This window comes from Hemibagrus wyckioides, linkage group LG06 (assembly GCF_019097595.1).
Source record: "Hemibagrus wyckioides isolate EC202008001 linkage group LG06, SWU_Hwy_1.0, whole genome shotgun sequence".
Lineage (NCBI taxonomy): Eukaryota > Metazoa > Chordata > Actinopteri > Siluriformes > Bagridae > Hemibagrus > Hemibagrus wyckioides.
In genome coordinates, this window is record NC_080715.1 from 25,596,430 (window position 1) to 25,618,229 (window position 21,800).

General features: G+C 39.1%; 1 protein-coding gene across 2 annotated transcripts in view; it reads right to left on the minus strand.

Annotated features, from left to right (window-relative positions):
* il1rapl1a (interleukin 1 receptor accessory protein-like 1a) overlaps nt 1–21,800 on the minus strand; it is a 113,571-nt gene that overhangs the window by 64,019 nt on the left and 27,752 nt on the right. For both annotated transcript variants that reach the window (XM_058391269.1, XM_058391270.1), the window contains exon 2: nt 19,098–19,198. In XM_058391269.1, coding sequence (XP_058247252.1) covers nt 19,098–19,182 — 85 coding nt within the window. In that variant the 5' untranslated portion in view covers nt 19,183–19,198. The remainder of the gene's footprint in view (nt 1–19,097; nt 19,199–21,800) is intronic.

Genomic DNA, 21,800 nt, shown 5'->3' on the forward strand with positions numbered 1-21,800 from the left:
CTCATTTTGCCTATCCTTCCTCCTGTCTAACAGACTCATCAAACATGGAGCGTTATTCCGTGCTTGTTAACACAATCTATTCTAAAGAATATTGTCTAACATTTATCTTAGTAAGCTTTTAGAAACATCTTGTGACAGACTAAGAGGTGAATATGTGAAAGAGGGTATGTGGAAGAGGGTAGATAGCACTTTCTGTGGGTGTGACGCTACATAAGCAGCAGTTTGGTTGCCTGCCTTCTTCGAGGACACATATGGTTTACCTTCACCCTTCCTGGTTAGCAGCTGTCACTGGACATTGTAGGAACTTGCAGGTGAGCAGATGAAAAACTGTATAATTGAATAATAAGAATATTTACACAATGTGCTTCTTATTTTATCAAACAATGTGAAATTTTATTTGCAGGATTGTTGAGCAGGATAGGAACAAAATCTTTATTGTATTTTATTTTGCCAATTAATCAGGTATTTGTTTTGTGTGTTGACTTGGGATTGAATCAAAATAAAATAAAATAAAATGGTATCTCACTTCATAGAGTTAGGCGCACAAGTCAACACTGGATTACGGCAGCAGCATCTCCTGGGACCTAGTGCTATGCCTCTGTATATATTCTGTATTTGTAGTTGCAATGAAATGGTTAAATAATGAAGAACGAATATGAAAAACCTTGCTGAATTCAGTCATTAATGTCGGATTATTAACATGCCTAGCATATGTTATTGCATTCCTAAGCTTTTTCGTATATTAATTTTTTACTCATTTTCATTAAGGGTCAAGTAGTTGACTCTAGATATTTACCTGCAATATTAACATCAATAATTAAACAAAATAATCCTCCCTGAGTGCTCTGCCATGGGTCAGAGCGCTCACGAAGAAAAAAACCTGCTCATTTGCATATTGCAGCCTTGTGCAATTACAATATTTCAATAACCGTATTGTCCAGGTTTAATATATACAGAAGCACACACATCCATATTGAAAATACACAAGTGGTGCTATGTTATTTGTGGTAGCAGGACAGCAGCCTGTGCTCTCATCTCACTGAGTGGATATTGACAAAGACTTAACGAGTGTTAATCCATTTATCAGCCAGATAAATACACAGCTTTCAGCTCTTCAGTGGGATGGAACTGCTTTTACACTCCTTCCAGTGAACATGCATTGTAAAAAACCTACAGGAGTGCCTGTGTGTGTGTGTGTGTGTGAGAGAGAGAGAGAGAGAGAGAGAAAGAGAGAGAGAGAGAGAGAGAGAGAGAGAGAGAGAGATTGCGGAATGACAATTTTAAGGCTAAAGCCGGAATTGTGGGTATGATGGACCTGCCAAGTCAGGTCAGATGCAGCATTGATTATTCTGTGTAAATATAATCAATTGTACTTTACACACACACACATGTATGTGCACACACACAGATGTGTGAGTAAGCATTTTAAACGCTTGCCCGAAGTTTGCCAGAGCAGAATAGAAGGATACTAAATAAATAAAATGAAGAAGTGGAGAAATAATCCTGTTATAGATCAAACAGCGCTCGCTCCTTTTCTCATGGAAAATATGCACACACTCATAAATGTACAAAGCACTATTCCCTTGTTACCTACAATGTTGCATAGACACTGAACCAAAAAATAACAGCAAGGGGGAGAGAGAGAGAGAGAGAGAGAGAGAGAGAGAGAGTATAAATATGAGACAGACAGCACTCTATAAACCATTAGATTAGCTTTTTCCCCCCATCTTTTGTCAGTACTGTTGCAATTGATCATTTTGGTATTTACAAACAATTTCTCTTCTGTAGCTGCTGTATGGGCAGTGCAGCTCGTTTGAAGTCTTGCATTATCCAGGAGAAGATAAATGGTTTTTGTGGAAATGCGCTTCCGTGCTGCAGATAAGGACAATAGTACATGACTTATTGTTGTGTTTAGATAAATACAAAAGCCATAGAGCAGTGGAACAAATGTTGACTACAGAATCGGGTTTTATTTGGGCTTGCATCCGTGTCTGAAAATAGAAATATGGTGTGGAAAAATGCCACCGAGTTATTTACGGAAAAAGGATCATTATTTAACCTGATAACCCTCTTCCATCCTCTAGTGCTATTGACTCAACCATGCTTGAAAAGAAGTGTGAAGAATTAATAATCAATGCTCCTTAATAAAAGCCCCAGTACAAAATCATATGCCAATAGGAAGATAAGCAGCTGGGCCTTATAGATTATTTTTTTCAATTTACCTTCTACAGGCTGTCACAAACGCTCACAGATGTTCATGATATTCAACACCTAAAGATCATTGGCTCTGTGCCTGTGCCACTGGTGCATTAGGAAGTGGTAGCTCAATGGTTAAGCTGTTGGAGGAATGATTACTTATACTGGTTGTGAGTTCAAATCCCAGGACCACCAAGCTGCTACTCCTAGAACCATGAGCACCTTAACCCCCCAACTACTCAATTGTATAACTCAGATAAATCTAAGTTGCTCTAGAGAATTGCCAAATGCTATAAATGTGCAAAACTCCCTTACATGTTTTATGTAACACTTCAAGATTCCACAACCAAGGGGCTACTTCCCCAAACAGTTCTGTTTCCGGCTCATCCACTATAACGAAGACGCCACTATTTTACACCCTGTGTCCGCAGGGAAATAAACATCAGTTACCTTCATCATATACTGTACACTTAAAAAAAGCTTGTTGAATTAACTTAATTGAAATGCGTATACATCAGTTCCACTTGATTGTATTGAGTAACGTTAACACAGTTCGTTTTTGTACTTGTACCAGGATTTGAGTGTAAAACCCTGAAAAATCAAACCCCGAGTTTACACCTGAGCTGACAATCAAACCCACAACACCGCAATAAGATGCATTACCACTGCATTATTCTACCATTCATGTGTTATTCAGCTACACTTACTACTACAGCTGCAGATCCCATCAGTGCAACATCCTCGTGAGATTTCACAATGTAATTGGTTTGTATTAATACTGTGTGAATTGAACACGCTCACTCATAATACATTATTTAATCTAGTAATTAAATACTTGTTTAAATTAAGGCTAGTATAAGCAATGAAATCATACTTTGTTAAGAACCTTAATATCTTTATGCAAACTATAGGGGATATATTTCCTTAAATCTGAGCCTTAAAGAGGATGTAAAGACTACAAATTGCTAGAAAAATATAGCTCGATTTTTTTAAATAATAGAAATGAGCACCCAAGTTACATTAACCCAACAATCTGACTGAAAACCACAACAACAACAACAAAAAACATTAGATATTGCTGGAAACGTTGATGTTGTACAGTTCTCAAAAATTTAAGACAGAAATACGTCATAGCCTTTAGAGCAAGTAGCCCATTTGTTTAATTTGGTGAAAAATAGCACATAAAATGTGTCCATTCAGTGGGGAAAAAACACTGACCTCACCAGGACAAACACTTCAGAGCTTCTGTCTACATTTCTGTATTTTACTCCACCAAATGATATCATTTCAAAAGAGACGAGCGTGTCTAAGAAAAGATAATGCATTTATTCATGGTTTTATTTATAAAGAAAAGCAAAACAAAAAAAACTATTGTATGAAATGACTACACCTGTCAGCCAAAGTTCAGCCGCTGACCTTCCGAACAGCACGGGTGGACATCAGCAAAGACGTGAACAATAGCAGCCGTGGATGTGACAATGGAAAATATGGCAAAAAAGCGCAGAGTTTATAGATTGAGATAAAGGCAGAGATTGAGGATGAGGAGGCAGAAGAATAGGACAAAATTTAAGTGTAAAAGAGGCAGAAGGTTTTTCTAATATTTAGATAATTACTTGTGATACAGAAAGGTTTCGACTGAATAGAAATTCGAGGGGATCATTTAGTTTTTTAGGTTTTTCAATCCCGAAATTTATTTTCTGCTCTTCTGCATGTTCTAATTTATTTATTTATTTACTTGTTAATTCAATCTTTACAAAATTGCAAGTACCAAAAAAAAGATCTCTACAGCAACATCCAGGTCTGCAGGTATCTTCAGCTTGTTCTTGAATCTGCAGTCAGCTTGTAGCAGAGACCAGGTTTAGCCTGCACAAGAACTTACAGTATTTGCAACGTTAAGACACACCACTGCGTCATGTCAGTAAACCGTCTATCATCCAGTGGGTGTTTGAGATGATGTCCAACGTTATCTATATCTATATAAAGACTCAAAGTAAAATAACTGACACATGAGAGTTCTTCTCTGTTGCTCAAACTCATACTCAGTTGCAGGCACATTTTGTACAACTGGCTATAAACAACATACATTCTCACCAAGTATCACACTGTCACGGCCGGGATCCTCGCCCTAGGCAGGGCTCGAACCGGGCCGCCCGTGGTGCGCGTGCACGCACCAGCAGGTGGCTGAATGCAGACCCAGACACAGGATTCAGCGAAGCGCTGCTTTTATTACATAAAGACACGACATAGGGAAAACAGACGGAAGACGAGACATGGCGTGGTTGACAGGAAAATAATAAAGACTAAACTTAGGACTAACAGGAACATAGATGGAATGGAAGCACGGAACAAGTAACAGTTAAACAATCACGGACAAGGACATGCGCAGAAGGATCCCTATTTATAGGGCTAGACATTAGGGTTAACAGGTTACAGGTGACAAAATCAGGGGAGAGAACAATAAGACAGGTATTACATGAAAGACACACGGACAAGCAGGCTTCTCAGGTTCATCTGCCAGCGCCTTCCTCAGGCCTGGCAGGGAACAGTCCAGCAGTTCCTGACACACGCACACTCTTAAGGGGAAAACTGGAAGTATTATTAAAAAAATACGCCAAACATTGTAAATGATTGACAGAAGGAAGGTAGGCAGGATGGATGGAGTGAAGGAAGGAAAATTATATATATACGTTGATCTCCCTTTTGCTGCCAAAACAGCCCTGACCCATCGAGGCATGACCATCGATCCACTAGATCCCTTGATGTGCTCATCAAACCATTCCTGAACCATTTTTGCTTTATCCTGCTGAAAGAGGCCACAGCCATCAGGGAATACCGTTTCCATGAAAGGGTATACATGGTCTGCAACAATGCTTAGGTAGGTGTCATGTAACATTCACATGGATGGCAGGACCCGAGGTCTTCCCAGCAGAACATTGCCCAAAGCATGATACTGCCTCCACTGGCTTGTCTTCTTCCCATAGTGCATCCTGGTGCCATGTGTTCCCCCAGGTAAGCGACACACACACACCTGGCCATCCACCTGACGTAAAAGAAAACGTGATTCATCAGACAAAGCCACCTTCTTCCGTTGCTCCGTGGTCCAGTACTGATGCTCACGTGCCTATTGTTGGCACTTTCTGCAGTGCACAGGGGTCTGTGGCTATGCAGCCCCAAACTCAACAAACTGTGATGTTTGACTGTCTCAACTACATATCAACTGATATCCAACTGTCTGTTGGATCGGATCACACGGGCCAGCCTTCACTCCCCACGTTCATCAATGAGCCTTGGTCATCCCTGACCCTGTCGCCGGTTCACCACTGTTCCTTCCTTGGACCACTTTTGATAAATACTGACTGCAGCAGACTGGGAACTCCCCACAAGAGCTGCAGTTTTGGAGATGCTCTGATCCAGTTGTCTAGCCATCACAATTTGGTCCTTTTTTCTGGTCCAAACACATCAACTTTGAGGACAAAATGTTCACTTGCTGCCTAATATATCCCACCCAATTCCAGGTGCCATGATGAGGAGATAGTCAATGTTATTCACTTCACCTGTCAGTGGGCATAATGTTATGGCTGACCAGTGTGTATATATATATATATATATATATATATATATATATATATATATATATATATATATATATATATACATATACAAATGAACTCAAATATATCTATGGGGTCCAAGCACCTTTCGCAAAAAACACACCCAGTGACCATTTCTAGAGGTTTTCATTCCAGTCAAGCAGGATCACATGATTCCACCTGGTTAATCAGCTGAACTTTGCTCTTAGTAGACTCAGGTGTTGGTTGGAATGAAAACCTGTATCACACCGACCCTTTTCATTTAAGACTAAACAACCCAGCTATGGATAAACATAGATCAAGGGTGTCCAATCTTATCTACAAATTACTGTGGGTGCAGGTTTTCATACCAGTCAAGCAGGAGCCACAACTGATTCCTGATACCTGTTTAATCATTTTGGCTTTCAGTAGACTAAGGTGTGGCTTCTGCTTCCACACTGGCCTTTTGCAAATAAAATTGGACACTCCTGACATAGATATAGTGTCTTGTATGTCTTGTAATGCTAACTCAATACTAACTGTGTAAAATGTCTTCTGAAATCTGATTAGCAGACACTGACCATGTTTTGGAAGTCTTCATTAGAAATCCGCTTACAGATCAGAACACAGACGCAGTCCACCGAAATTCAGCTCAATCAAACATATGCTTCCTGAGAAACAGCCATTTCAACTCAACCCTGTCCTGTATTTTTGACCATGCCCCAAACCTACACACTGCCTCAAATTCTAGCTGGGAATAAACCTTTTTAAATTTGGTGCAAATCCAATTAAAATGTCATGTGTATGATTCAGCTGTTTGTGTTAATTAAGCTCTTCCCTGCTAGAATTGATTGGCATGTGGTGGCCATATTGCTTACAAACCCTAATTTCTTTCAGATCATTACTGAGCTTTAGACTATCCTGTGGAATTTGACATCAATTTTGTAAAAATATCCTCAAAATCCTAAGCAAGGTAAATAAATATAAGTAGGCTAACAGAGCTAAATGCTTCTTGGTGCTTTTTGTTTTGTAGAAGCCAAGCAATAAAAAAAATAGGACTTTGACAAAAATGTCAATATGGTTAAAAGGGCCAATGTCACCTACCTGAGTAGCTTGGGGTTGTATTGACAAATTTTCATGTCTCTATGACTTGCTGTTTGTTTTAAGGAGGAAGAAGAAGAAAAATGACATCATGCACAGCGCTGGGATTGCTATATATTACAGGATCCTCTCTGTAATTTCTACTTATCAAGAGAATCTTGTCATCACATACAATATTGTCTAACACACATAATCTCAGTCACAGTTAATGACATGTTAAACTTTTCTTCGAAATGTCTTTAGGAGAAAGTCCCCTGCCTCTTTTATCGCTAAATGTCTCTACCTGCATCTCTTCCTCTAACCTTTTCTGCAGTACAGTAGGTTTTCATTACAGTTTTGATTCATGTGTGTTGATGCTGATGTTGGAAGTTCATCAGTATGTCTGGTGTATCATTTATTAAATTATTGTCTGGCTTTTCTACATAACAATGAGCCGTGGTATATTGTGCTTTCCAGACACAGAGCTGTTTCTGCCTCCTTGTAATGTTTATAGATGCAGGCATTTTGATTTTAGTTGAATAATTTGGAATGATACAGAAGTGTGGTGAGGTCTCTGAATTGCATCTTCGGTGGTTTTCACACAGGGAATGAGTGTGATTGTTCTCCTGCAGAGTGGGTCTGATGTCAGACTTGCTTCATTCTACTGAACGCCAGTACATTTGCGTTGTTCTTACGTCTCTGCATACGCACATGGAGAACATAACGTATGGTGACTCACTATATTTTTATTATTATTATTATTTTTGTGGTATTATGCACAGTAAAGCATCTCACATCTTCTGTGTCCTACAAAGTTCCCCTGCCACTCATGGTGTATGTATGTTGTGGAAACTAATGATGTCACAACTGGTTATAACATATATGTAGGTTACTTACTTACTTCCTGTGCAAGTGAACTCACACCACCTCTTACAGGTAGTCTCGGGTTTAGTACCATACTGCATTTCCGGGTCCACATGACAGCTTTCACATGACAGTTTTTCATGTAAACTGTGTTCTGTTAATGACCCTCTTAGATGCAGCCAGATTTACATCTTAGTTTACTTAAAAATATAAATCAGTTATAATCAAGAAATATAAAGCATTTTCTCTTTTGGTGTGTGTGTGTGTATCTGTGTGTGTGTGTGTGTGTGTGTATCTGTGTGCATGTGGGCTGGTGAAACCTTTTGAAAAGTGTATTGAGAGTAAAATTGTGTTTAGAGTTTTGTGTGTGTAACTGAGAGCCAGAAAAGACAGAGGGCAATATCAATCTACAAGCAATCAGAAAAAATCCACATGCATTTGAATTCAAGTCATTTATAGACTCACTCAGGCCTTTCATTTGTAAAACACAATTTTAAACAATTAAATCTTTATCTCTTTAAGGCCCCACAGACACTCTGGTGAATTTTCTACACACACACGTATGCACAGTGACAACTGTGTTCCCAGCTCATCAGCACAGTGTGAAAAAAATGTAGACGTTCATTAGAAGAAAAGCATTCACGGCTTTAGAACAAAGGCTTCACGATGTATTAAGATTTACAATTTTTTAAATGCGAGTTTGAGAGAAGGGCATCGAGACACTGTGTCTTGAAATATGCGTAAGCAATCGAGAAAAAACTGTGGACAGTTGACAGGTACATCTGTAAGGAAAAAAAGACACTTGAGAAAGCTGTCCCCAAGGTCAGTTTCAATATATGAGGTTTGCTTTTCTCCACCAAGACTGAAGTCAGCATTTACATAACTACATAATTCAGCAGGGAAAGAATTTGCCCGGGCAGACAGAGGGGAAGCAGAGATCTGCTTTCGAGTTGTTTCCTTGTTAATTCATCTTCAAATTGGCCTTATTGAGTGCAGAATAAACGCCTATCCTCCAAAGCACTTCCATAATCAATTATGAAATATGCTAATCAACCGCTGCTGGCCATGAGCTATCACGTTACTGTCACTAATTGTAGGTCATTCCTTCCCCGGGGTTCTCCCAACCTTCCTTCTTCCGTCTACTCATCTTTCTCCTCCTGGCTCTGGTGTTCTCACTTTACCTTTGATGTGAAAACAAGCTCTTTTCTAATAAAGACAGTGCAAATATGAATGACTGAATTATATGCAAAGCCTTTGAGGCATCAGCAGGGTCAGTACAATAATGTACAGTATAATGTGGTTGAACTGGTTTCAGTGTGCGTGCAGTGGATCTGTAAAGCATGTAACAATTACACCAGGAAGACGTTTGTGATCTGAAGCTATGGTATCTTTGCAGATGTAGTCGTGGCCAGAAGGTCAGATCTCAGGTCTGCTAGAGAGAGATGTTTCAGAGCCTTTAAGCAAAACTAGCAATGTAACTGAATACTAATGCTCTCTTCAGACTGAACAGATACAAATAAAGAAATGAATAGGATTTTTCACACTATAACAATATTTGGTTATTTTTTTACTTTTTGAAAGCTCTTTGAGAAAGGTTCACTTAAGATGCGCATCAGGACTGAGATTCCATGAAATGCAACAAAAATAGTCACATCAGCAGGAGCTTTAATCCTTAAAGCAAACCTGGTGCACTATAAGTTTTTATTTATTTGTTTGTTTGTTTATTTATTTATTTGTTCATTCATTTATTTTCTACTTATTGCTTATTTACTTATTACTAATTGAATAATAAATTACTATTAAATTACTGCCCTGCTGAGCCTCCACATGAAACTGTACTTCTACAATATTTCTACAGAAACTGGCCCAAAATTATTATGCTATTATTTATAGTGACACTGCTCCATAGAGTATTTCTGCACTTGCATGTTCGTTGCACAGATTTTTGTCATGCTTAAGAAAACCTTCTCTATCCTTATTACAAAAGAAAACTCTTCTCGGAAAATTGCGTGTCATTATGATAAAACGCAGCTTATAGGGCTCCATTTTGACTCACAGAAGTACTCGTAATAGATTCTGATAACATGTCCAGTGAAATTTTGGATCTTTTCAGAATGTAACACACCCCCAAAGCCAGTACATCTGCTGAAATTGTTTCACTGTAGACGGCTGCTGTTGTCACCCTTAAACAGCAGTTCCCTGATTTGTTGTTCGGAAAGATACTCCATGAGCTTTCACAGTCTCTTTAATAGAAAGCTCTCCAAAAAAGTTTCACAGTGTAATCTTGTTAAAGCCAATTATAACTCGAGTGAACGAGCTGAGGTTGAGGAAATGTTAAGGAAGTTCAGAAGTTGAATAAAGTTCTGTTTTGCAAATTGCTATCTCTTGTTAGAATTTTTGAATGATTTCTTTTTCTACCAGTGTTGTTTTCCAAGTTTTCTGGTGATATAATCATGGGGTTCACACGAAAAAAGCACCCACTTCTGGTTTATATCTGAATACAGAGTTTAATACTTGGAGCACAAACAAATCCAGATCCAGATCTGGATTTGTCATTGTGTTACCCTCGAATAAGACCCTTAACCCCTTAACATCTCAGCTCTGTACTTGGATTGAAACCTGCTTCACTTTTCATAAAAATTCAAATGAATTATTGTGCACTCATAATCCACACTCATGTTACTGTAGACTGGTTAATCAGTAAATCGTACCTTTTTTTCTTTCTTTTTTTTTACCAGGCCAGCCAGGAAGCTATATCAGCGCTTGATTTCATCCCAAATAAGTAAAATATTTGCTCCTTAATTTTTAAAGAAACCAGGGACTAGGCTCTGCACCAATAACAGAAGATTATAGCACTCAGACAGTGCAGTTCTCTGGGGTCAGCAGATGTGGGACTGGGAGTGTATGCATTAGGAAAGGTGTTCACTCTGTGGAGATGTGGTGTGTAGGATAGAGAGAGAGAGGGAGAGAGAGAGAGAGAGAGAGAGAGCATGCACATGTTTGGTGTGTGTGTGTGTGTGTGTGTGTGTTGGCCGATATGAAATGTCAGGAAATACAGCCTGTTTTATTGATATGGAAAAGTCACTCACTCAGTCAGAACTGCACATAATTAAATGTCACAGCCTTCAAAAAAAAATAAAGAGAGAGAAAAGGGAAGAGCGTTTTTTTATGGACGCGGGCTCAGCTGTCCAAAAAAAAAAAAAAACAAAAAAAAAGCTAAGACAATGCATGATATCTTCATAAACTTTGCAGAGGCACTACATTTTGCTTTACTTCTAAATTTCTCAGCTCTGCGAGTACTGGGCTTAGCGACGTCTTCTCGAGAGACGCAGCAGATTATCCTGTCCAGATGAGTTATCCACTCCGAATTAATGCGGTTAATTGAGTCCTCATTTTTGGTTTTCCTTGAACAGAGTTGTTTGAAGCTGTTTGTGTCATTTTTCTTTTCCTTCCTTTTGAATCTATCTATTTGTATGTGAGTTAGAGAGAGAGAGAGAGAGAGAGAGAGAGGGGAAGAGAGAGAGTGATAGAGGGAGAGGAAGAGGGAGAGTGTGTGTGTGAGAGAGAGAGAGAGAGAGAGAGAGAGAGAGAGAGAGAGAGAAGGTGGTGCTGCTGAAAACGGTTGTTCGGTTTAGACACTCAAAATGCACCCCAATAAAACTGCCATGTTGATTTTGAGTTACTGATCCTCTTTCGCTGTGTGTAGGGTTTGTGTGTTAGTATGTGTGTGTGTGTATGTGTGTGAGTGTGTGTTTTCAGATTGGCTCAGCGCCATGCAAATCCAATCACCCAGACCCATAAAGACTGCAGTGCATTTTCATTTTTTACTGCTCTCCGTAGAGGGAGACAGAGAGAGAAGGGGGTGGGGGATCACAACGACAGAGAACTCTTTTTTTCAGCCTGGATGCATTTCCTGAGTGCATGTGTTTATATAAGTCCATGATATCTGTCAAATATCTGAGCTAAAGCACAGCAATTCCCCCAAAGTCCCATCAGCAGTAGCTCTATCAAAACATACAGATGTGTGTTTCAGACATTCAGCTTTCACTCAGACTTCAATCTCAAAAAAAAAAAAAAATCTCCATCTGAATGCATTAACGTACTTCCACTTTGTTTCAATATAAATATATGAGGGAGGCTGAGAACATCTCCATGGTTACCCTGACTGCGGCATTAGTGGGCTCTCCTCCCTCTCCCTGACCTTTCCATAACCTCGACTCGATGCCTCGGAGTCTCCACTGACCTCAGAGAAACGGGTTTAGCTCAGACAATACCGCTGCTGTTTGTCCCAAATCTTTTCCCATACCTCTTAGGCACTCACCTCCGCCTCACGCCACCATGGCAACTGAATCGGAGGAGGTACGCTCAGCAAGCAGGTGGCTCACATGACCAATGAGAAGCGAGAGTTCTTCTTATAAATACTTGTGAAGTGGAAAATAGGAAAATGCAACCCTCAGAAAAGGGGATTGTCCTCTTGTGGGTTGTGTTCAGGTTCTTTTTAATTCCCAGTGGAAAGAGAGAGAGGGACTAAAGGCAGAGAGACGGGAAGTTAAAAGAAAGAGACCTGAGTGAGTGGGATAAGAAAGGCAAGAAAATTCCAAGGCCAGAGCAGCAGCTAATCCATCATTAGCATTTGGAAAAACTGGAGATAGGGAGAAAGAGATTGAAAAATACAGCCTATAGTGTAGTTAATAACGTGGGATTGAACGACTGTGTGTGTGAAAGAGAGAGAGAGAGAGAGAGAGAGAGAGAGAGAGAGAGAGAGAGAGAGAGTCATAGTAGTGTCAGTTAGCATTTAATTGGAGTCACTGTCATTTCCTTCATGACACTCACATCCACTAGCACTTATTCACTATGCTAATATATGCTAGCACATCCATCAGAAACCACATCCATCAGAAGACATTCAGCTATAAGGCCATCAAACGTACAAGAGCATCTTGGCCTGTGTCTCTTTATGTCATACTTGTCCTTATTGTGTATAAATATGTGCTATCTCAAGTCATTGTTGTTTTCTTCCTAATGGCCCATTAGCTCGCTGTATTAAAAAGCCCACTAGCAAACACTAGCATTAATCTAGCACCACTGATTGAACCTAATAAAGCTGCTTATAGCACAAACTGTAAGTATTTACTATTAAATATGGCTGTATAATGTTTTTTTTTATATGGATGAGTTAAATACAGAGACAATCTAGTCCTGACATGCAGGTGTAGCGAAGGCTAGACTAGCTATTTCAACAATGGCCTCTGAAATGCTGCTTTTTGATAAAAAAAAAAATAAAAACACCTGCTTTGAATGTGCATTATGCAACCAATTAGCATATCCCACATTTTAACAATTATATTCATTTTTATTTTGTATCAATGTTTTTCCTTCAGTGCACTATTATGCTGTTATGCTGCATACTGCTAAAACAATTCGCTATGTAAATCAAGTGCAGTATCATCTCATGACCCTCACCATTGCCTGGAAATGTTCCTGCTAGTTTTCCCCCATTCTCGTCCTGTTGAGGAATGGAGGTTTCAAGACACTGCTTTATTCTTTGTTTCTTGGTAATATTTTTATTGTTAAAGCTGCTGAACCAAAAAAGATGTGCACTTTATTTATTGTAACTTGTGTAACAATAATTCAAGTGATTGACTTATGACTCTTCTCACAGGTGGCTGTTTCTGACAGAGATACATCTGCTCTGTGGACACAAATTAATTCATTTCATTATTTCATGAGTTCATAAATTCATAACCTGATATAAATTGCTGAACTTTCTCCCATATTTTAAATCAGGATGATGAGCTATTTTTTTCTGCCTGGCCCTGATGCTGTGGGATGATGGACAGTGACCAGTAGCCAGACTAGAGAGCCACAAAGCAGCACATACATAGTCTTAGCCTAACCGCAGCTAATGCTAATAGCCAAGTGTGAAGCTTGTAGACTACGTCAATACATCTGATAATTTATTATCCTTGCATTGACTCTGTATGGTCACAGCAGGGAGTCAAGAGAACAGAAGACATGGTTGCATAGGAAGGCCCCTAGAAATAAAAAAATTCCTTGCTGTGTTGTCACAGCAAGAATAGAAATGGGCAGTAAGGCTGGGATGTTCTTATTTGCAACTCTGGGAAACTCTGGGAATGCTCAGCGCCTGTCAGCCATATCGAAAAAGCAGGTGTCGGCAGCAGTGTGTGTGCACCTTGAGGCATTGGTCCAGCTTCCCTCAAGGCTGTGGAATATCTCTGATGACTGTGTTAAGCAGTGGATCTGGATTTGATGCTCAGGATACTCAGCCATTGCCAGTTGAATTAAGAGAAGATACAGTTATAAAGCAGCTTTCACTTAAGACAGCTTTTTTATGTTGCCCATCATTACGGCCAGAGGAGCATGTAGGATGCATTGGGGACTGGAGTCCAATTATGTCACACCCTGCATCCCTGCCAAGGATATTGTGATATATTAATAAATCTAACAACCTGTCTGCTCTTGCAGATGCCTAGGTCAGCCTTGTGTCCACTGAGGCCTTTCAAATGCTATGAGGAAGTGATGGCCAGCTGGCAGCTCACTGACCCACTCTTTATGTGCGGTGAGGACAATCATAAAGAGACTTTGCTGTCTATAGGCCATTTGTTACTGGAAATTATTGTATAAGCGTACATGGACACAGGTCAAGAGACACCTTCTTCTATTAAATGTAGTTTAATAAACGCTACAGCTATCTCCTGGGTGGCACTAAGATGTGTTTGCAGCAGCAACATGGAGTTCAGCATCTACCATCATCAGACATCAGAGACTAAATGCTGCTTTAGTCCAGCCTCTGAACTCTGTAGTGAATTTAAATAATTCCCATCCTCAGTAGAGAACAGAGTCCGAATGCTGAGGAATTCTCCTCCTCAATAGAGAACAGAGTCCGAATGCTGAGGAATTCTCATCCTCAATAAAGAACAGAGTCCGAATGCTGAGGAATGCTCATCCTCAACAGAGAAAAGGGTTAGAATTTTGGAAACACTTAGAACATTGATTATAACAATACAACATTATTATTTATTGGTTCTGTATAGCCTCCTCGTGGTTCAGTGGAAGGATCCCACACTTTCATTGCCACGGCCCAGGTTCAGTTCCCAGGCAGGGAACCCTAACCCTAACCCAGCCACTGAAGAGACAACTCTCAGTGTCGGTCCCAAGCCCAGATAAAATGGGAAAGCTGTCAGGATGGGCATCTGGCATAAAACCTGTGCTAAATCAAATATGAGGATCAGATGATCCCGGACAGGGAGCACCCTAAAGAACAACAACAACATTTATTAGTTCTGTATGTTATTGTCAGGGTATGTTATGAGCCCTTGAGACAGCGTTGATGTCATATGACCTACACCAGCTTTGAAAAGAGGGAAAAGGAAGTAGAACAGAAAGTTATGTAAGCAACCACAACTGAATGGAAAAGTGCCGGGCCACCTGGGTCACTTTGGTTGACAAGAATGGACAGAGGATGAGTGTGACATAGTGGGACTCTTTTATATGGTAGGTTTCCTACATGGAGTCACGGTCTTTAAGCAACAGCTTTTCTGTTGGTACTCAGCAAGTGGAAAAAAATCAGGAACAGTCCACTAGTTCTGAATAAAACTTTCCTGGTGGTCCTCAGCTTAGTGATAGAACCATGGTTACATATGTGACCTTTTGCTTTTCTCATCTTTATCAAACACATCACACAGAAACTAAAGTTTAAATCCACACTAGAGCCCATAAGAAGGAAGATTTGAACCAGAAGACCTTGCAGACACTGCAAATTTTATTACAGAGGCACCTCTGAGTAACTAACAAAGTGAACAGGACTAAACAGATCTTTTTCTGCTGCAAGCTATTTTATTAGATTTTTAAAGAATTACATTTTTAAAAAGTAATAAAAAAGTATAAAAATCTCCCCAGCGTCCCCTGTGTTAAGTCACACCTATGCTCTAAAAGAGGTGACCATTCAGTACACTTTCTCCCAAGCGTCCCTGAAAGAGCCAATCAGAGCGTGACTTTCCATCCCCTTGTCACAAAAAGAACCAATCAGAGCATGACCCTGTCCAATCGGAACAACAAAGCTTTTGAAGACTTGACGGACTAGTCCGTGATGGTCTGAGTGTGTGTGAAGGAGTGTGTCATTTCATAACACAAAAGTGTACACACACATACACACACACACGGACAAAGACAGTCAGAGAAGTTTGCAGTAGAGCAGAGGTCTGGAAGAGAGCAGAGCCAGCCATCTGTTAGAGGTGTTACTCTGCTGCCTGTATGTGTGTGTTTGTGTGTGTGTGTGTGTGTGTGTGTGAAAGAAAAGGAGCATGAAATGAGTGCCAAGGCCACCACATACTCTAGATAATGAGGTGCAGGAAGATACTGAGAGATGTGACACACAGTTTGCTCGTTCACGTGACTGAAATGCATTTTACATCAAAAGCTAATGCTCCATCTGTGAGTGTCCTCCACACACAGAGGACACTTTGTTGAGATGTGCAGGCAAACGGCACAAAGGATTCTCTTTATATGCATAACTAAATCCGAATCACAGATGCTTAATCACAATCACAGATGCTACAGAGGACAGAAATTGTTACCTTTTGAGGCCTTTATAAATATGCAGCATTACGAGGATGCATCAAATATGCTAATTAGCATACCTGTCTCTGTTGTTTGTTAAGTCTTTTGCTGTCTAACTGAGTCTCTAAATCTTATTTATTCGTTTCTACTTTGTAGTTTGAAATGTTTATCAGTGCATCGACCTTTCCTGTTCTGACGCTTTGTTTGGGTTTAGTTTCTCCTCTAGTGGCCTCTTAGCCTGTTTGTCCACCATTGCTTGTTTATATTGTTTCCTGAGCTCAATCCGGTGTAAAATTGCCTGTTGGTATGTGATTGTGACCTTTGGACTGTAACCTGTTTTTGGTAAAGCTATCCTGAACACCATTTCTACTTCTGTGTGTTGTTTGTTACCTGAGGTGAGAAAAAAATGTCACGGGGGATGTTGGGTTTAAACGACAGACGTAAAGTCTTCTCTTGGAGGAGGCAAAACAAAAACAAAAAAGGGCCTATCTTATATAGGAAAAAAGGAGATTTAATGGAACATAACAAAGAAATATTAGTATAACTCTCCAAGATTGTTTCTAAAAAAAAAAGGCTAATAAGCTTGGTGGATTTATATAGCGTCCACTTTGCCATTAATGAAAGCCCGTAGCACTGAATACTCGCAGATTAGGTACAACAAATATACAAAAAGTGTGTGTTTGTATGTAATCACCTTCTCAGTAGGCATTAAACTTTTTTGTTTAGACGTCCTTAGCCCCTGATTCACTAAAGGGACTGCTTGTGTAAACTTGTTCAAGCTAATTTACAGGGTCTATGGAAGAGGGTTTTTTCCCCACATGAGTAAAACAGCATATCTTGTCCTCCTGCCTTAGTGAATAAGCAATATAGGGCATTTTTACACAAGTGTGCAAACTGCATTCATTTTGCAACACAGTATAATTTACTGCAGACTAAATAAGTCACTCTGAGGATGGCAATTGTGTCAGTGAATTAGTATGTCAGGATGACGTGTATTAAATTGGCCAGGGCCTGTTACTGGCATTTACAGACAAATTATACAAATTAAAAAGTCTTAATAATGAGAAAGTGTCTTAGAATAAAGCTGAGGTATCTCAAACAAGCAGATGGATTCTCAAAATTTCTAGACAGAAATATATAAATTCAGCATAAAAATGATAAATGTATAATTTTATGCCTAATGAGCAAGCCAGAGGCGACGTTGGTGAGGAAAAACTCCCTGAAACGATGTGAGGGAGAAATCTCAAGAGGAAGCAGACTCAGAAGGGAATCTGGGTGACAGAGTGATTATAAATCATTTCCCTTCTATAACTGGGTATAGAATTGTCAAAAACGTGCAACTGTGAAAACAGGAAATTCGTTCTAATTCATAAAATTCATAATCTTAACAAAGTCTGTCTTGTTGAAGTTATCACCAGTTCACTGATGGAGAGCGAAACTGTTGATGATAATGACATGGCTGTGGTAAAGCTGGGTATGAAATGTTGCATGTTCACACTCTGGTGTCAAATCAGAAATATTTTTAATTTCTAATTAGTTAACCTGCTTCATATTGGTGTTGAAATGTATTTATTTTTTGATGTGTTTTTCCAGCCCTAATCTGAGCTACAGAGTTACACTTTAGTTCAGTTTTAGCCTTCAAAATTTTCTTCAGCTGTCAAGGACAAATGATGTAAAAAAAATCATTTTAAAATTTCCTTCCAGTACACTGAAAAAAAAAGAAGTCTAAAAATGTAATTTTATTATTTTTTAGTTTTGCTCAACTGAAAACAGTAAAAGTCTTGGGTTTTTTTTTTTAATCTCCAACTGTTTTGATGCATTTTATCAGTATACTTTGCACATAATCTCCACCCACTAACTTCAAATGTAATTTCTTCAATTGCATGAATTCCCGTTATTTCGGAAGTGATATACTGTGTCTTAGTAAACCAGGACCTTAAAGTGTAAATCTCATTAAAAGAATTCAATTATTGAGATAAAAATCACATACTTATGCACTATTCTGCACCACTGTATAGTATAAACAGTGTGAGTAGTGTGTTCACACTGAAATCTCCAACTAGAAGACATGCACTTTATGTACCACTTATTCAACACACGTATATTCATGCACTCAACACTCGCACCTATGGTTATGTAGTGAACGAAAGACCCAGAAAAGCAGGGATACGCTGATGCTGGATGAGAAAAAATTTGAAAAGATAGCTGACGACAATCCGGCAGACAAGACGTCTTACAAATGTCTTAAATTAGGCCACGCCCTGTGATTTATTTTTTAACATTTTAAAAATTCTTTTAAAGTCAGTGGTGTTGTGTTACATGCATTTGACATCATTTGGGAAACGGCTTAAACGTCTGCTTAGAAGCTGTAGACATCTTAAGTGATATGTCTCATCTTGTGTCCCTCAAATCTATATTTACAAATAAAATCGAATCATCTTCAGATAGGAAGTTAACAGTGAAGGATAAAAAGTCATAGATAATGAGTAAAGATTTCATAAGGTTAATACAGAGCAATTTTTTTACACAAACACTGAATAGAGAAAACTTGAAAACTAAAAGGAGGTCAGAGCATTTCCCACATGGCAAAACTTTAACATTAAGGCATTAATATATGCATGTTAACTCACTCTCCCTCATACACACATCAGAACACCAGTGAATTTACATTTAAAGCATTAATTATGGCCAGTAAGGCCGCTTTAATGCCAGAGCTTTGATCATGGTAAATGAAACAGTGCTCCATTATTGTGGGAAGGCAGGACGTGATTAACACTGGCATGGAGGAGGACAGAAGCAGGGTCTTACCTGAGCCTCTCTTCGACACCACCTTCAGAGTCAACGTCACAGAGACGCAGGCGAGAAGAAGCAGCGCCGGGATTAAAGCTGTCATCTTCCCCTCCTCAGGCCTGCACACAGAGAGAGAGAGAGAGAGAGAGAGAGAGAGAGAGACAGAGAGAGAGAGAGGGATGATTGGGTTATATATCAATCAGATAGCACATTTCCACCACACAGCACCATGCTCAAAGACAAATCGGCTTCCCTAAAGGATTTCGGCAGAAAAGTGGAAGAGAGCTTTCAGCTGTGGAATACACCAGAGCTCAATCAACGACCTGTGAAACTGAACATATTCCATACAGCAGTGTGAAAGGTGTGTAAGGTTGCAAGACATCCTTATTCTTATCATCCTTTCAGTTCCAAATGACACCTTTTCAGTTTTTTTTCCCACTAACACTAACGCTTTATTTTTTCTTCATAAACTTTGAATCAAGGTCACCAATCGTATTCATCTCACCCAGCCTTTCTGACCTGAGAGTAAGAAGGTGAAATAAAAGTGTTGAGAAAATACAAGTGGTCTTTGTGCATATGAAACAGAAAGGTGATTTTTTATTCGTGGTCACATTCCCTCCATCTGCACTGCCACCTGTGCTGTCATCAGCAACATCCGCAGCAAGGACTCAGTGTGGCTATTTCCATAAATCTTATTCGCATTGCTATTAATTGAGATGAAGATAAGACTGCTGGGAATTCTGGAATATATTTTACAAATGGATTATAAAGTCTAAAGAAGTGGCAGGGTCAATGAGACAGAACAGCACTAAGTAGCATACTGTATGTAGCTGCAAGACAAAAGTTCTGAAACAAAGCACAGTTTATTGTGTGATAAAAATCCATTAAGTTTGAACTTTACAATGAATATAATGCCTTTGAGTCTTTATTGATCATGCAGGAGTCATAGCTAAAAAAATGTCTTTTATAGACAAAAATAACATACAAAAAACATACCGTTGTTTTTTAGTTTCACTTTTTTCCACAGCAAACGTTTTCACTGTTCACTGAAGCAATCCAGCAGCATCCTAAATACCACAAATTTCTCCTCACATCTGTGAAGAAATCTTTCTATTTGTATAGACTATTGATTTTCTGCTCAGAAAACAAGCTAGCTCTCTGCTTATATCTAGCTAAAAACAAAACAAAAGAACAGTGCTTGAGGCTTTATGCTGTATATGGAATTCAATTGATTACTTTGGCTCAGTATCAGCGTTCGTGATACATGTACATGTGAACACATGCTGGAAAATTTGATGGGACAGAGTCATTAGTGGGAATGAAGAAAGATGATCATATATGGGACAGAGTGAGATCGGGGGCATGTGGTTTGTTGAGATGACATTATCATATTTCAGGGATGCACAACATCATAAGAAATCTTTCAGCATCTTTTCTCAGTAATGCTGGGTAAATCAGGATGTCAGTACACACTGCTTATAGTTTATGTCCTCTGTGTTTCTGGATCAATAAAATAATGCTAAATGACTTGGAAAAAGAAATGTGTGCATCTATAATCTAATCTAATCTAATCTACTATATGGTGGCTTGGTGGTTAACACATTTTTCCCACATCTCCAGGGTTGGAGGTTCGATTCTTAGGAAGTGATACTTGTGTGAAGTTTGCATGTTTTCCCTGTGCCTCAGGGATTTCCTCTCCCAGTTCAAAAAAGTGTACCCTGGAATGCACTAGCACTGTGTCCAGGGTGTCCACACAACTCTGTTTAGGATCAGAGGAACAGAAAATGGATGGATGGATGGATGGATAATACAAGCAACATAGTTTGAAATTTGGATTAAATCACTGAATTCAGTGTTTAAGCCTTAGCATTCTATGTTAGACTGAACATAAGGAAATAGACAAAAAAAATCTGAATATCAAACAATGTCTAACAAAGTATAATCTCAAATAAATCTATATATTGAACCATATTCTAAAATATGATCAAATCACACTGAACGGTTGCATATCTGATCACACGCTTCGTCCATCATGCCTGCATGTGGAGGCACGTTTTAATCATTAGCAAAGCAAATGATTCAGACATGGACACTAATTGGATGGGTGCAAAGGGTTAAATGGTACTAAAGTGGAAATGATTAAATATCCTATTTAGCCACTCCAGTTGAACTGTGCTATTACTTTTTAAGTGCTGATCACTCCAGTATCCTCACTAGATCCGGACGCACTCCCTGACTCAAATTGAGCATGTCATGCTATAGACAAGAAGACTGGCATGCTGAATAACGACTTCGACTCAATCTAGACAGAGATCTGGGTATAGAGTTTAGAGTGCATGTTGTAGAATAAAGCTGCAAATTGTGTGTGTGTTCTCTTAGCTCCAGAGTAAAACGGTGTCAGATCCAGATGTGCATGAATTTGAGGCCAATATGCTCCTCAATTACCAAAGAAATAAATTACAAGATCATTCGCCATGCATATGTTTAAAAAAGAATCAAAGCGCAGATATAGCAACTCCTAATGAGCACTGCTCTATACTGCAGCTATATTGGATTTATATATTTACACATCTATCTATCTATCTATCTATCTATCTATCTATCTATCTATCTATCTATCTATCTATCTATCTATCTGACTATTTATCTGTCTGTATGTCTGTCTATCTGTCTGCTTGTCTATCTATCTATCTATCTATCTATCTATCTATCTATCTATCT